General features: G+C 37.4%; 1 protein-coding gene across 7 annotated transcripts in view; it reads right to left on the bottom strand.

Moving 5' to 3' along the window:
• Nucleotides 1-1,370: 1,370 nt before the first annotated feature.
• The window catches only part of WDR20 (WD repeat domain 20), a 45,784-nt gene continuing 35,072 nt past the window's right edge, over nucleotides 1,371-12,082 (bottom strand). Inside the window, exons 4-6 of one of the 7 annotated variants that reach the window (XM_059473634.1) lie at nucleotides 8,440-8,570; nucleotides 3,355-4,148; nucleotides 1,371-2,358 (exon numbers count right to left, since the gene is read on the bottom strand). In XM_059473634.1, coding sequence (XP_059329617.1) covers nucleotides 8,481-8,570 — 90 coding nt within the window. In that variant the 3' untranslated portion in view covers nucleotides 1,371-2,358; nucleotides 3,355-4,148; nucleotides 8,440-8,480. Of the gene's footprint in view, nucleotides 2,359-2,888; nucleotides 4,149-8,439; nucleotides 8,571-10,686; nucleotides 11,199-12,082 lie in introns of those variants that run through there. The other 6 variants (XM_059473636.1, XM_059473637.1, XM_059473640.1 and 3 more) reach the window with 6 other exon arrangements.

Raw genomic sequence — 12,082 nt, 5'->3', positions numbered from 1 at the left:
ACTATTGATGATAATAGTAAAGAAGAGGCTGAGAAAAGAAAACCCCCCCACATTCCTTGTGTGCTGCTGGACTATGATTTGTGGCAGGGACATTCCCTGCCAACCCAGATGTGAGTAGCTGCTGCTGTTCCCCTGGTGTTGGATATTGCAGTTCTTTCCCTACTGGTTTTGTATTTTTCCAGCTGAAGGAAAAAAGTCTTTTAAAGTTACTGCATATTTTTTCAACTGTTTCATTTTGACTCAGTCCATATGAAGCAGTTATCTACAAGAAGTCTATGGGGAGGTAACTACACTAGTTTTCAGTGATGAGGTTTATCTGTATTTTAACAGTTAAGCCCACTATGTTAATAAAACAAAACTTCTGAAAAATAATCCTGCTCAGTTTCAGTATTTTCCCCATTCCTTGTATTTTAGAAGAAGACAGATAAGAATTGTAAAGCACAGCTACATCTTGAATAAAGTAGGGAACTAATTCCCAGCTTATAAATGGATCTGGCAGTTCTCTACATGCTGGCTGCATTGCAAGGATGAGACTTAGTTACAAGCTACTGCAGTTGCTTCTCCCCGAATATTCATTCATTTCCTGAAAACAAATTGCTTTTCATGCCAGAAAATGTCTTAAGTTTACTTGTAATTAAAAAAATTCTACCCAGCTTTATTGTTGGAGAGCAGGAAGGGCATTAACTTGTGCCCACAGCTGCAGTATGTGCACCCTCAGGCAAGTTCATGCTTCTGGGCAGCAGCCTCTGCTCTACTCTGCCCGCAGGGTTCTGCAAATCCCAGTGGTGAACGTTTCTGCATAAGAAAAAGGGAAGCATATGATGGATACTTCTATTCCCTGTCAGTCTGGGGCTGGGCATGGACTGTTAGTCTTTGCAAGAACTACTGAAAACAAGTTAAGTGGTGTGCTGACTGATTAAAAATGACAAGTGTTTAGACAAGCAACATTAACCTCTGCAAATCCATGGATATGTCTATCCCCATCACACTTATCAGTTTAGGACCACTGAATTATAAATGAGATGCCTGATGTAAGAGAAATGAGCCTCAGAAATGCTACTCCAATATGTTAGCCCAGTTTCTGATTGACAAGTCAGAAAGTGTGTACAGCCACTGCTGTGGGATCTTCCACTTCTCAACTCCAAATGCACGGGACTACATGGTGACAAAATCCTTATCCCATGAAGTTGTCTGTGGAGTTGCTGCTGTATGATGTATTTAAACTGCAGGATGTGTTTGGAGATAAGCCATTAAGAACAAGAACAGAACAATTGTATTTCACTTTCCTAACTGAAATTCAAGTCCATTAAATATGAAGCAATGTTCTAGGTAAGATATTTTTGAAAGGAATTTGTTCTACAAAGTTTAGGTAGTATTTCTGTACCAAACATTTAATTGAGCAAAGAATTGGTTACATCAAAAGTGATTGGATTTGAACAGAAAGTAAACAAAAATGCATATTCAAGATAGTTTAATATGTATTTTCTGAATTAGAAATATCACTTTCTTAAATGAATGAGAATTTCTAGTGTAATGATCCATTACTCCCATCCCCCATCACTGAATTACATTATTTATACATATAATACAGAGCCGATTGCAGTTGGAAACAACAATATTAAAATAAATGTTTAATAGATACAAAGGATCTTTTCTCCACAACATAGTTTTTCTGGTGTCTGGACACCAATTTTAAAGTAATTCTCTATAAGCATTAAACTATTTAAGTGCAAAACAATTTTGTTTTTAAAAAATCTATGATTGCAGCATCCATCTTCCTGAAAAACATTTTGAAGCCAGAAAGTAATGACTTTCATTTTCCATGAGTGCATTCCAGGCTGTCTTCTAGCCATCTCTGGTTAAAAAAATCAGTGCAAAATAAACAATGGTGAAGTACTAGTTTAACCATTGAACTTACTTGAATTTAAGAAACATATCTTATTTTACACTATATATATATATATATATATCTTTTATTTATATATTTATAGAGATTAAATTACACTGGACTTGAAAAGTATAAAGAAAACAAAAATGTTACTACTTTTTCCTGCAATACTAAAGGAAGCTTTTTGCTTTTTCTCCAATGCAAACTCTTCCTTGGGTGAGCAGCCTAGCAGGATCAGCTGTAGTGAGAACTCCTTACATTTGTCCTTTGCAAGTCACTATGTGATTCACATAATTCCATGTTTACACTCTGCCACATTATAATTTGTGATGCTCTTTGCCTGAAGAACAGCTCGTGGTTCCACTGTCATTACTTCTTGTCCTGCGTTCAGAGATTTGCTAGCAGTAGTGTGATGGCTATACTACAGTTCCACTTGGAGAATTGGCCTGGTTTTGGGATGACAATAAACCCTGCAAACAAAGCAGTTTACATTAATCCAGCAAGAGAACCTGACATGAATTTTATAAAGTTCTTAACCTCAACCTACAATGAGTACAGTTGATTTTTACCAACACTTGTTTATTACTTCAGACATCAGCACCTTCCCTCCTACGAAGGCTCTAAGCCAGCAGCACGGTCTCAGGCAAGCAGCGCACAGAGGGCTCTCAGACAGGAAGAAACGTGTGCCTTATGACACGGAATGGATCTGATCCCAGCATTTGGTTTAATCTACCTTGCACTTAGAGTCATAGTGAACTCTGAAACTTTAATAATCATACACCAAAAAAGTGAACAGCATTTTACTGGGGTGGTGTCAAAAAAATCTATTGCAATATCAATGTTTGACACCTGACCTGATACAGGGAAACACTTCATCTCTTGTATGTGATTGAGTATTACAAGGTTTGAATAGAAAAATAGATTGTCTAACCAAATATTTGTTTTGGTAATTTTAAAACAGAATTAAACACTGACAAGAGTTCAGTAGAGATTTCCTATTACAATTTAAGTTCCCACTCAGAAAAACTTGGTACCAGCTCTTCTAACTACCCTGCCATTCAAATCAAGAGACTTGTTTCACACACAGCCCTACGACTGCACGGTGCCCCTCACCACACAGAGGCTGCTGCTCTGGATTAAAGCAACTTCACCTTACAGATGAAACCTCTGGGTACCAATGGACAGATTCCATTTCAGATTTATGCACAGTAACCACTTTTTAATAATTCACACAAAATAACTTTATCAGGCTTATTCAGGAAAAGCTTATTGTCAAAATACAATTTAGCCTTATAAGGTCATTAGTTCTACCGAGTGCCAGCAGGCCAAGGGGCATGCTGGCAGCTGGAAGCACACTGGCAGCTGGAAGCACACCAGCAAATATCCCCATGCAACTCCTCACCTTGTAGGAATGATAAATGCACTTTCAGCAACTCCTCTAAGCAGCTCCCAGCTTATGTTCTTACCTCAAAATTAAGATCCTGGGACTCAGATCCATCAAACTAGACAAGATCAGGCAGCAGTTAGCATACAGACAGAAGACAGAATTATGTCACTTCTTCAGAATCTACAGGAGCTCTTTCAAACTTGGATCCAAGAACTGAGAGGTCATGATGATGGAAGTAAACCCTGACCTCAGAAGAAGTGGAAAGAGGGGAAAGAGGGCAAGACTGACTGGATTCAAGTCATCAAATTTCTGCTCAAACCAAAGCCCTTCTTTTTAAAAAAAACATCTGATCATTTCAGACATGTCATGAACCTGAGTAGTTTGCAGGATTTCTGGCAGACTGTATTTGCATATGGTCCATATGACATTTATATATAACAAAGCACATGGAACTTAACTTAGTGCCTTCCACAGACCTCACCTGAAAGAACCTGAAAAACATGTCTATTTGTATTTCTTTATGCAGGGGATATCTGACTGAAACACTGTTGAGGTAGACTGAAGTGGGTTGTTCTTTACACTTGACATTCAGGATGTACAAAGATCCTACATATTTCATGAGAACAAAAAGTTTCCTAGTTATTACTTATGGACTAGATGGTGAAAGAAGTAATAGGCAGAACTTTAGAGCAAACAAGCCACTGAAGCACTTCTGAAATTTTTACCAGGGAAGTTTTGTTGGAAAGTGACAAGGTTGAATCAGAATTCACTAGTTCATTACTGAAGCATTCTTCACAAGTCTATTAAATCCAGCAGCAACTGGAAGGTCTTTCTTGTCAGAAGATTACATCCACTAAGCAACTTTGAAGTACCCTGGAAAAAGACGTCCAAAGGTATTATTTTCAGTCTTAATTAAATCAGCAATCCAAACTGTTCATATGCAAATACGTGCTTTATAAGCACACAGGAAGCTCTAGGGATGGCATAATGTCAAGTCTTTTTCATCAGGCTCATAAACACCCTATACAGGAGAAATAAGGTGTATTCTAGCATTGGATTTACATTGTAACACAACCAATTATTGGGAAGCAAAATGAAGTTATTTTCCTAGGATTCCTCTAGAAATTGGCAGCACATACTGAAATTCAGTGTGGTGCCTTATTCCCTGTGAACTACCAGCCACTCCAGAATGCAAGTTCCAAGACTAGGAACAAGGAGTCAGTCCTGGTTACACATCATAGGTGGTGAATGCTCCCTGCTTTGAAGAGCAGCAGCTCAGTGCAGATGGCTTTCAGTGAGTACCAGGAATTCCATGTATTTCAGTCCTTGCTCTGAATTAATTCTGCAGCTCTGAGCAGGCAAGCCAGAGGAACACCGAAGTGGAAATAACCTCAAGACCAATATTCTTTGTGCTTCTGCAGATGGAACAAATGTATGCAAGTACTGCCTTAAAACTTGGACTAGGCTATGATGCTGTTCAGAAACTCACTCCCAGGGGAGAGACCAGAAAGTTTGTGAGTTCTTCCAAGTACTTGATTTCAAGGACATCTTAAATGTTCATACAAGAAAAGCAAAGAGTATTAATTTGGTTTTTAGGCACATAAGTTTCACCAAAGGTGGTGAGTTCTCAGTGGGTCCAGATTAAAACAAAAATTCTGCAGCATTTTGCCATTGGATCAGAGCCTCCAAGCAAGGCTATTCACAAGGTTGTGTGCAGTGTAACAGTACATGGAGGAAAACAACCTAAGAAAAGCAAGTGAGGGCTCAAATAAAGTTACTGTTTTGATACAAAAGTTCTCAGTTAATCTCATCTGTGATACAAAGGGTGTGGGGTTGGAACAGTTGCAGTTACATTCTCTGGAAGAATACAATGGATAAGGTAATGAAAAAATATAAAAAGCTCCTGCCTGTAAAGAAAGAAGAAAGGCATTAGAGTGTAGTGCTTTCTGTGATGGAACCACCCAGTCTATCAGGTGGGAAAAGATGAAACAAAAGCTGCAGCAACTTATTAGAGCAACAGCCAAGTGAGCTTGTTTAACAGCTGTGCCAGGAAACATGGAAGAGCAGAGCCACAGCTGCAGCTCTGCCGTGTGGTGCAGCAGCTTCAGGCTTAAGGACAAACAGATCCCACTGAGCAAGCAGCAGGAACAAATTAAGACACTGCTCAAAGTTTTGTAAATAATTGTAGTGTTTTATTAGCAGTAGTATTTTGTCAGCATATGAGTCTAGCAGGCATGGGAAATGGAAAAATTATGAGCTCCAAGACAGGAATTTAGTAAAACAATATTCATCCCACCCTCAGAGGTAGCTGCTGTCATCTCAATGGGACAGTCCACAGCTGAGCAATGCAGCTCTCAGAGGATGGGGTCATTTTTCCTAAGTCAGTCACTGCTGTGAGTATTGAACACAGGCTGCTTCAGCTCTAGCTGCTAGGGCTATCCTGTTTATCCATGCATTCTCTGACTTCCTGAAACACACAGGACTTTGCACATCTGGTAGAAATACGCTGGCATGGGTAGGAATGAAAAGCCATAACATGTACAATCAGGAAGGCCATTTGCACCCGAGGTTGTGGCACTCATCTGCTGGGGTCTGTTCACTGCAGCAGCACAAACACAAACCCTCCTCCCCCTTTATGGGATTGTGAGGAGAGGGGTGGGTATATTTTTAAAAATTCCACATACAATCCAGACAAAAGTCTGGGGCTTTTTTCCAAAGACATGAAACATAATGTTTCACAAGAGAAAATAATTCCATGAAAGATCAGCATGTAATTGCTGTATTAAAAAAAAAAAAAAAAAAAGGAAGATATTGCAATATTCAATAGGAAAATAGTAAACAGTAGCCACTGAGTTAATATTTTCTTAATTTAAATTAGAAGCTGTTTAATTGGAGCCAAAGGTGCAATCATACACAGTTTCACTAATCTAGATAATAAACAGCAAGTTTGGACATGCAAGTAGGATCCAGAAAGTGCATGTCTCCTTCAAACAGCTCTGCTGGCACTCAGAACATGCTGGATGTCAAACTCTGCTCATCTTTCTACTTTCTGGTTTGAAATTGAAAGGTAGAAAAAATAAAGGGTACAACATAACAAGCAATCCAATGTAAAAAAAGAAAGTCTCATAGTACACTTCACTAATGCAATTAAACCAATTAAAATATGGCTGAATTAACAAACGCCCATACAAGAACGGTACTGGTTTGTTAAACCATTTCTACTACTGCCAGTATGTAAAATAATGGGAAGTTATTATTTGAAAAATACTCCAGGAGTAGTTTATTTTTTGGCCAGAATGGTGATATTCTTTGAGTAATTAGGGTTACTACCTAACTAGGGTTACACAGTATTGTGGACTGAAGCTTTGCTTGAGAAAAGAGCCCACGGTCCATTATGCTGTTTGAGCAATAAGACACAAAAACCAAAGTGAGATTTCTCACATTTGTTTAAAATTCTGTAGGTAAATTAGCTGCTTAGGTTTTAAGACTTGCATGAACAAAATCATCAAGTTCTTTATCCAAAGAATAAGTGTTTAACAGCAAAAGTTTCTGAACTGCATATACTCACTAAATCACATATTAATCTCTAACAGAGCAATAAAATTAATTAATAAAAATGCTCAGGAAAGCACAGGCTGTTCATTCACATAACATGCTACAGAGAAACATTCTGTATGGGATTTAGGGGATAGAGCAAAGCTGTTGCCTGTCTTTACACAGTTTTTGTGTTCACTAAATGGGCTTTTAAATTTGTATTCCATTTGCCTTTTTTTCTCTGTTCTGATAACATTACACAAAAGTATAAATACATAAACCATTTGACACCAGACCTTATAAAAGACTGTAGCACCTTTAGGTTTCACTTGCAACTTCTCTTCTGTGTATATAAAGGAGTTACTCTTACCAGAGGTCACTGTCAACAAAAAAAAATTCAAATTCAAGGCTGGTAGAAAACCATCAGTAACTAAAAATCTGTCCAGTGGCACTAGGTGAATGGAAGATATGCAGGTCCAAGAGGAAAAAAAAAAAAACTAAGATGCAACTACCTGGGTGCTTGAAAATGCAAAAAGGCTTTTGCCAGCAGAAACCTGACCTGGGCTCAAAAAATAGGACCTTAAGCTACATTCAAGTACTAAGGGCTCACAGGCTTATAAACTGTTGTTTCTCTACTTTTCTTGAACTACAAAAGTCAGTAAGGTGTAAAATTTTCAGTTTAGAAAATAATGAAATTGAGATAAACCAGGGAAAACCTCAAGGAAAAGGATATAACTTAAGGCAACCCCATGTGAGTTAGCCATAAAGTGACTGTGGTCTTAGAAGAAAGGAGCCGAATGAGTTTGATAAGGTTGAGCAGCACCTACCTAAAATCCAGCTTCAAAACCCAGAAAATAACGTTGTCTTAAAAGTTATCTCCTTGAGAAGCTTGTGCAACATTATTAAAGGCAAGTAAAATGACACCTTCATGTTTCAAGACATATTTTGCCAAATACTTTCTCTGACCACAAAACCTGTGGAAGCTGGGTTTTGTTTCAGGCTCACACTGACTATTGGGAAACTGGTTTGACCTACCAGTTCTTGCATCATTTGATATAAATGGATGTTCCAGAAGCATTCAAGCAGATTTCATTTTTTCTTTCACTAGCCCCTGTTCTTAAATAGGCATCAATGTTCTATGTATAGATCATCACAATGGTCAGTCAATACTTTGGAAGTACCACAAAGTTCTCAAGTTTACATAAGATGATTGCCTCAGCTTTAGTCTACAGAGTATTTTTGCATAAGAGACAAACGAGTCCTCCCTGTCAGACTGGACCCAAAGTAACGCACTTTTACACTGAAATTCCTCAAAAATGCCTCTGAAACACTTCAGTAAATAGCATTTGTTTGGCTTCTCTTTGTTAACAAAGAATCACTGCTGCAAAGGTGAGACAGTGCCTAACCCCTCAAAAGGAAGGGCAACATCTGAAGTCTTCACCTAAATTTGCTCCAAGAAATTTTGCAAAGTTTTAGCCTAGTTTATTTTAGTTCAGATGAGTTTTATCCTAGACTATTTTCTCCTAGACAGAAAATGCTTGAAACACCTGTATGAGCCATATCCTCGAGGCTGTAAATTCAGCAATCATTAGGCAAACACCAAGATCTAAAGCTGGAATAAAGAACATACCCTGCACCAGAGTCCACAGAGGAAAGAGCTCCTGTAGAGTCCTAGAAGGAATGACGACACTCTGCCCCAGCTCCTGCCGGACAGGTGTGCAGAGAGAATCTAGAGACAGCCATGTCTGTGTTCTGCTGAATCTGAGTTTAAACAAGTTTGAAAAGTGGTTTGGTAAGTATTCTGTTTCATGTTACTCTAGTCCTAAAAAAAATAGCTACCTTGAGTCATGACCTTATCAGCAAGCTTTAAACATCAAAACATCTGCATAGTCTTGAGATGAAACATTTTCTCAGAGCAGGTTACAGATGTGATCAACTTCTTACTAAAGCATGGCAAGTTAACAGTTTCATTGTGGCCATTTGTTCAGCACAGTGTGAGAGCATAAGACCACCTAAGCAATGCAAGATAAATTAAAACTCAAATGTGGAAAGGACTATTGAAAGTTATCTACATTTACAGTTCAATCACACATTTTTATTTAACATCAGTATACAGAGGACAACCCCAGCAAGTTATTTTGTAATGTCAAGTATTTAGTAAAGTTCTTCAGCTGTAACAGTGACAATAGAACAGCTAAAAATAAGCAGTATGAAACAAACATGATCTTCTTAAAATTATAAATATACCAACAATACTTCTTAAAGCTTAATTATTGCAACAGTTAAATTAACAATAGTTCATGTTAGAAAGGCTCTATGAAATTTATTCAAGTTGTCAAGAAATTAGATGGAAGTGTAAAAAGGAAATACATATGAATTTTACTTTTGATTTTCACTAAAGGTAGTCAATACAATTTTGTACAGTATCACCTAACATGTCAATCTTTAACAAACTCCAGTATACAGAATCATAAAATGCAGAAAAAATAGTTTAATCTTTACATGTAAATTGACAGTAAATTAACTGACACAAATTTTATTATTGTAACATAAGCAGGCCAGCAATTTAAATATTAATTTAGTAGTTTTATGTTGTTAAAGGGGCCGACATATACAGTCATTCCAAGTACATACTCAAATTTTAAGAGGTGATAATTCAGAACATGGGTTTTCTAGAAAGTGTTTAGTAAAAGTCATGTTATTTCCTAATCCAGACATCCTCATCATAATGCCTTTACAGGGTTATGATCTCTCCTGGCTGTACTGGAGCCACTTGTCACACCTCCTCACACACGCACACACACATACCTTGCTATAAATATCACACCAGTGTACTCTAGGTTTAATTCACCCTGATAATGTGGGTATGTGCAACTTTGCTACTGTGCACATTACAGAAAGCTTCAAATTTTAGCATGGTAACCTGAAGTTGTATAGCTGTGTTTCAGTTTAACTATAATCATCCCTGAAGTTTATACAGATACCGTATCACGTTGAAAGAAATCTATTTGATAGTACTTAAATACCAGCAATTGAACTTCAATTGTAATGATGAAATGCTCCTTTCCACTGAGGAAGAATTAGTATGTATAGCTGCTTGTCTCACTCAAATATAGTACATGAATGTTAAGTACTTTCACTAAAACAGAAGCCATACTAAAACATGATACTGTACTACAATTGTAGTTAACTAGAAAATTCAAGGATGTTATAATTTAAGTCTAAGTTTTCCTGTACAAGAAGTCAAATAAATAAATTCCATGTGCATTTGTTTTACAAAGTGGTAGGATGTTTCTCTTGCTAGGTTATACACTGCCATTTCACCCGGGGGTGCTTCTGGCCAATCTGACCTTGAGCTTTCTGACACAGGGAACTCCCCAGCAACTTTCACTCCCAGAAAATGGAGTCACTCACAGACAGTGAACAGTCAGTTCTGAAGCCCAACACAGAGCTCATGTAAGCAGTTACTCTGACCACTGAGTTCAGAGAAAACTTATTTTGCATATCCAAGTACCACTTTGGGGTTTTGTGGGTTGCTTTTGTTGGGGTTTTTTAATTGCTTCCACAGATCCTGTAACTCAGATTGACGTAGCTATAAAGATAACACAATAAAGTTTACTTTTATTCCTTCCAAATTCTGTTTCTGTATTTCTAGATTAATCCTGTTTAGGTTTCCCATCAGGGCCTGGCAAAGACAGGGGTGAGAGATGACAGCTAATTGTCACCATGTTGAGGAGAAAAGCTCACACTCTTGTTAAGGCAACCTATTTTTCTGACCGCCCTGAACCTTTCACAGAAACCAGCTAACAAAAAAAAAAAAAAAAAAAAAAAAAAAAAAAAAAAAAAAAAAAAAAAAAAAAAATTGAAACTAATGAACCCTGAACTTCATCCAACTTGTTTCTAATTGAATTTTGCCATTCACTTCACTTCACTGACTGGGAGTTGGCAGAGCAGTTCTGGAAGTGCAATGCAAGAACAGCACATCCCGTGAGGAAGCTCAAGGTAGGATTTTGTACACACTGAAGCAGTAATTTGGAAAGTTTATAAACAAACTGTCAGGACAACGTCAGCACTGCACAGACTATCAACTATCACAGGGATCATGGCTGAACAGACACTTCTGGATTTATTTTCCACTCAGGGCAGCACAAGCCCAACCAGAAAAATAAACAGAATTTGTCATACACTGTCAAATTATCCAGCACATGTTTTGATGGCTGTTGGAAATGAGAGGGAGAGGTAGCACTGCTCAATGGCAATTACATTAGACACTGCAAGCCTCCTTTGCTTTTCCATCCAATTCTTTCTTCAGGCTGGCAGTGGCATCAAATTAATGAAGGCCTTCTGAGGCAATGATGGAAGCAGCAGCAAGATTCAGAGGCTTTTACTCTATAGAGTTGGCAGACAAAAAAGTGACAGAGCTTTAAGATCACTTGGGGAGCCATATGTCAAAGGAAGACTAGAAATAGCAACTTTAAACCCCAGAGTAATGGGACATGCTAGGATAAAACAGCTGGTGAAACAGAAATGATGGTATATAACCCAGTAAGAAAGACATCACCATGAGTGTTTTATACTTTGACAATTCTCATTAAATAAAATTAAGTGCTTTCCTATAAACAAAAAGGATGCTCATAACGTCCTTCTGGCACAAGTATTTTCCTAACAAAGCCCTGTAAACATGCCACCAAAATTTAGTTTTTACCAGCAGAGTGAGCTCACTAGAAATGCAAGTGAAATCAAAAAAACAAAATAATTTGTAAATTTCTAAGTAAATACATCCTAAAGAATATGGCATTTACATCAGTGTGCAATATATTAATTTTGAAAGTGATAACTTCAGCATGAAAATTACTTACCTGTAGTTAAAGTTTTCCATATTGGCCAATACATAAATCCTGATTTTTGGTACTGCATACTTTATCTCTGAAATATTTGAAATGTCATATTCCAAATCAAAGTCAATACACAAAAATATTTAAGTTATACTCAGTCTAACAAAACCCACCTCAGCCACTGAAAAATAAATGTGACAGTGTAGTGTTTAGTAGTATCCAAAGGAGTTTTAGAAAAAAAGAAAATGTAGCTCACAATAGCAATCTGAGGCACTGCTGTATTTAATAAGATGTGAAGTGCACTGAGTCACAAAAGTATAATTGCTTTAATATTTTCATTTTGAGCAAACATTTTAAATAGTTTAGTGTTTTAAGGGAGTGTTGGCATTTTTTTTTAATTAATGCTGGATTTGTAGTTCTCAGGCAAAAAATACTTTT

The sequence above is a fragment of the Ammospiza nelsoni genome, chromosome 6 (genome assembly GCF_027579445.1).
Source record: "Ammospiza nelsoni isolate bAmmNel1 chromosome 6, bAmmNel1.pri, whole genome shotgun sequence".
Taxonomy (NCBI): Eukaryota; Metazoa; Chordata; class Aves; order Passeriformes; family Passerellidae; genus Ammospiza; species Ammospiza nelsoni.
This window is presented reverse-complemented; position numbering and strand designations above follow the sequence as displayed.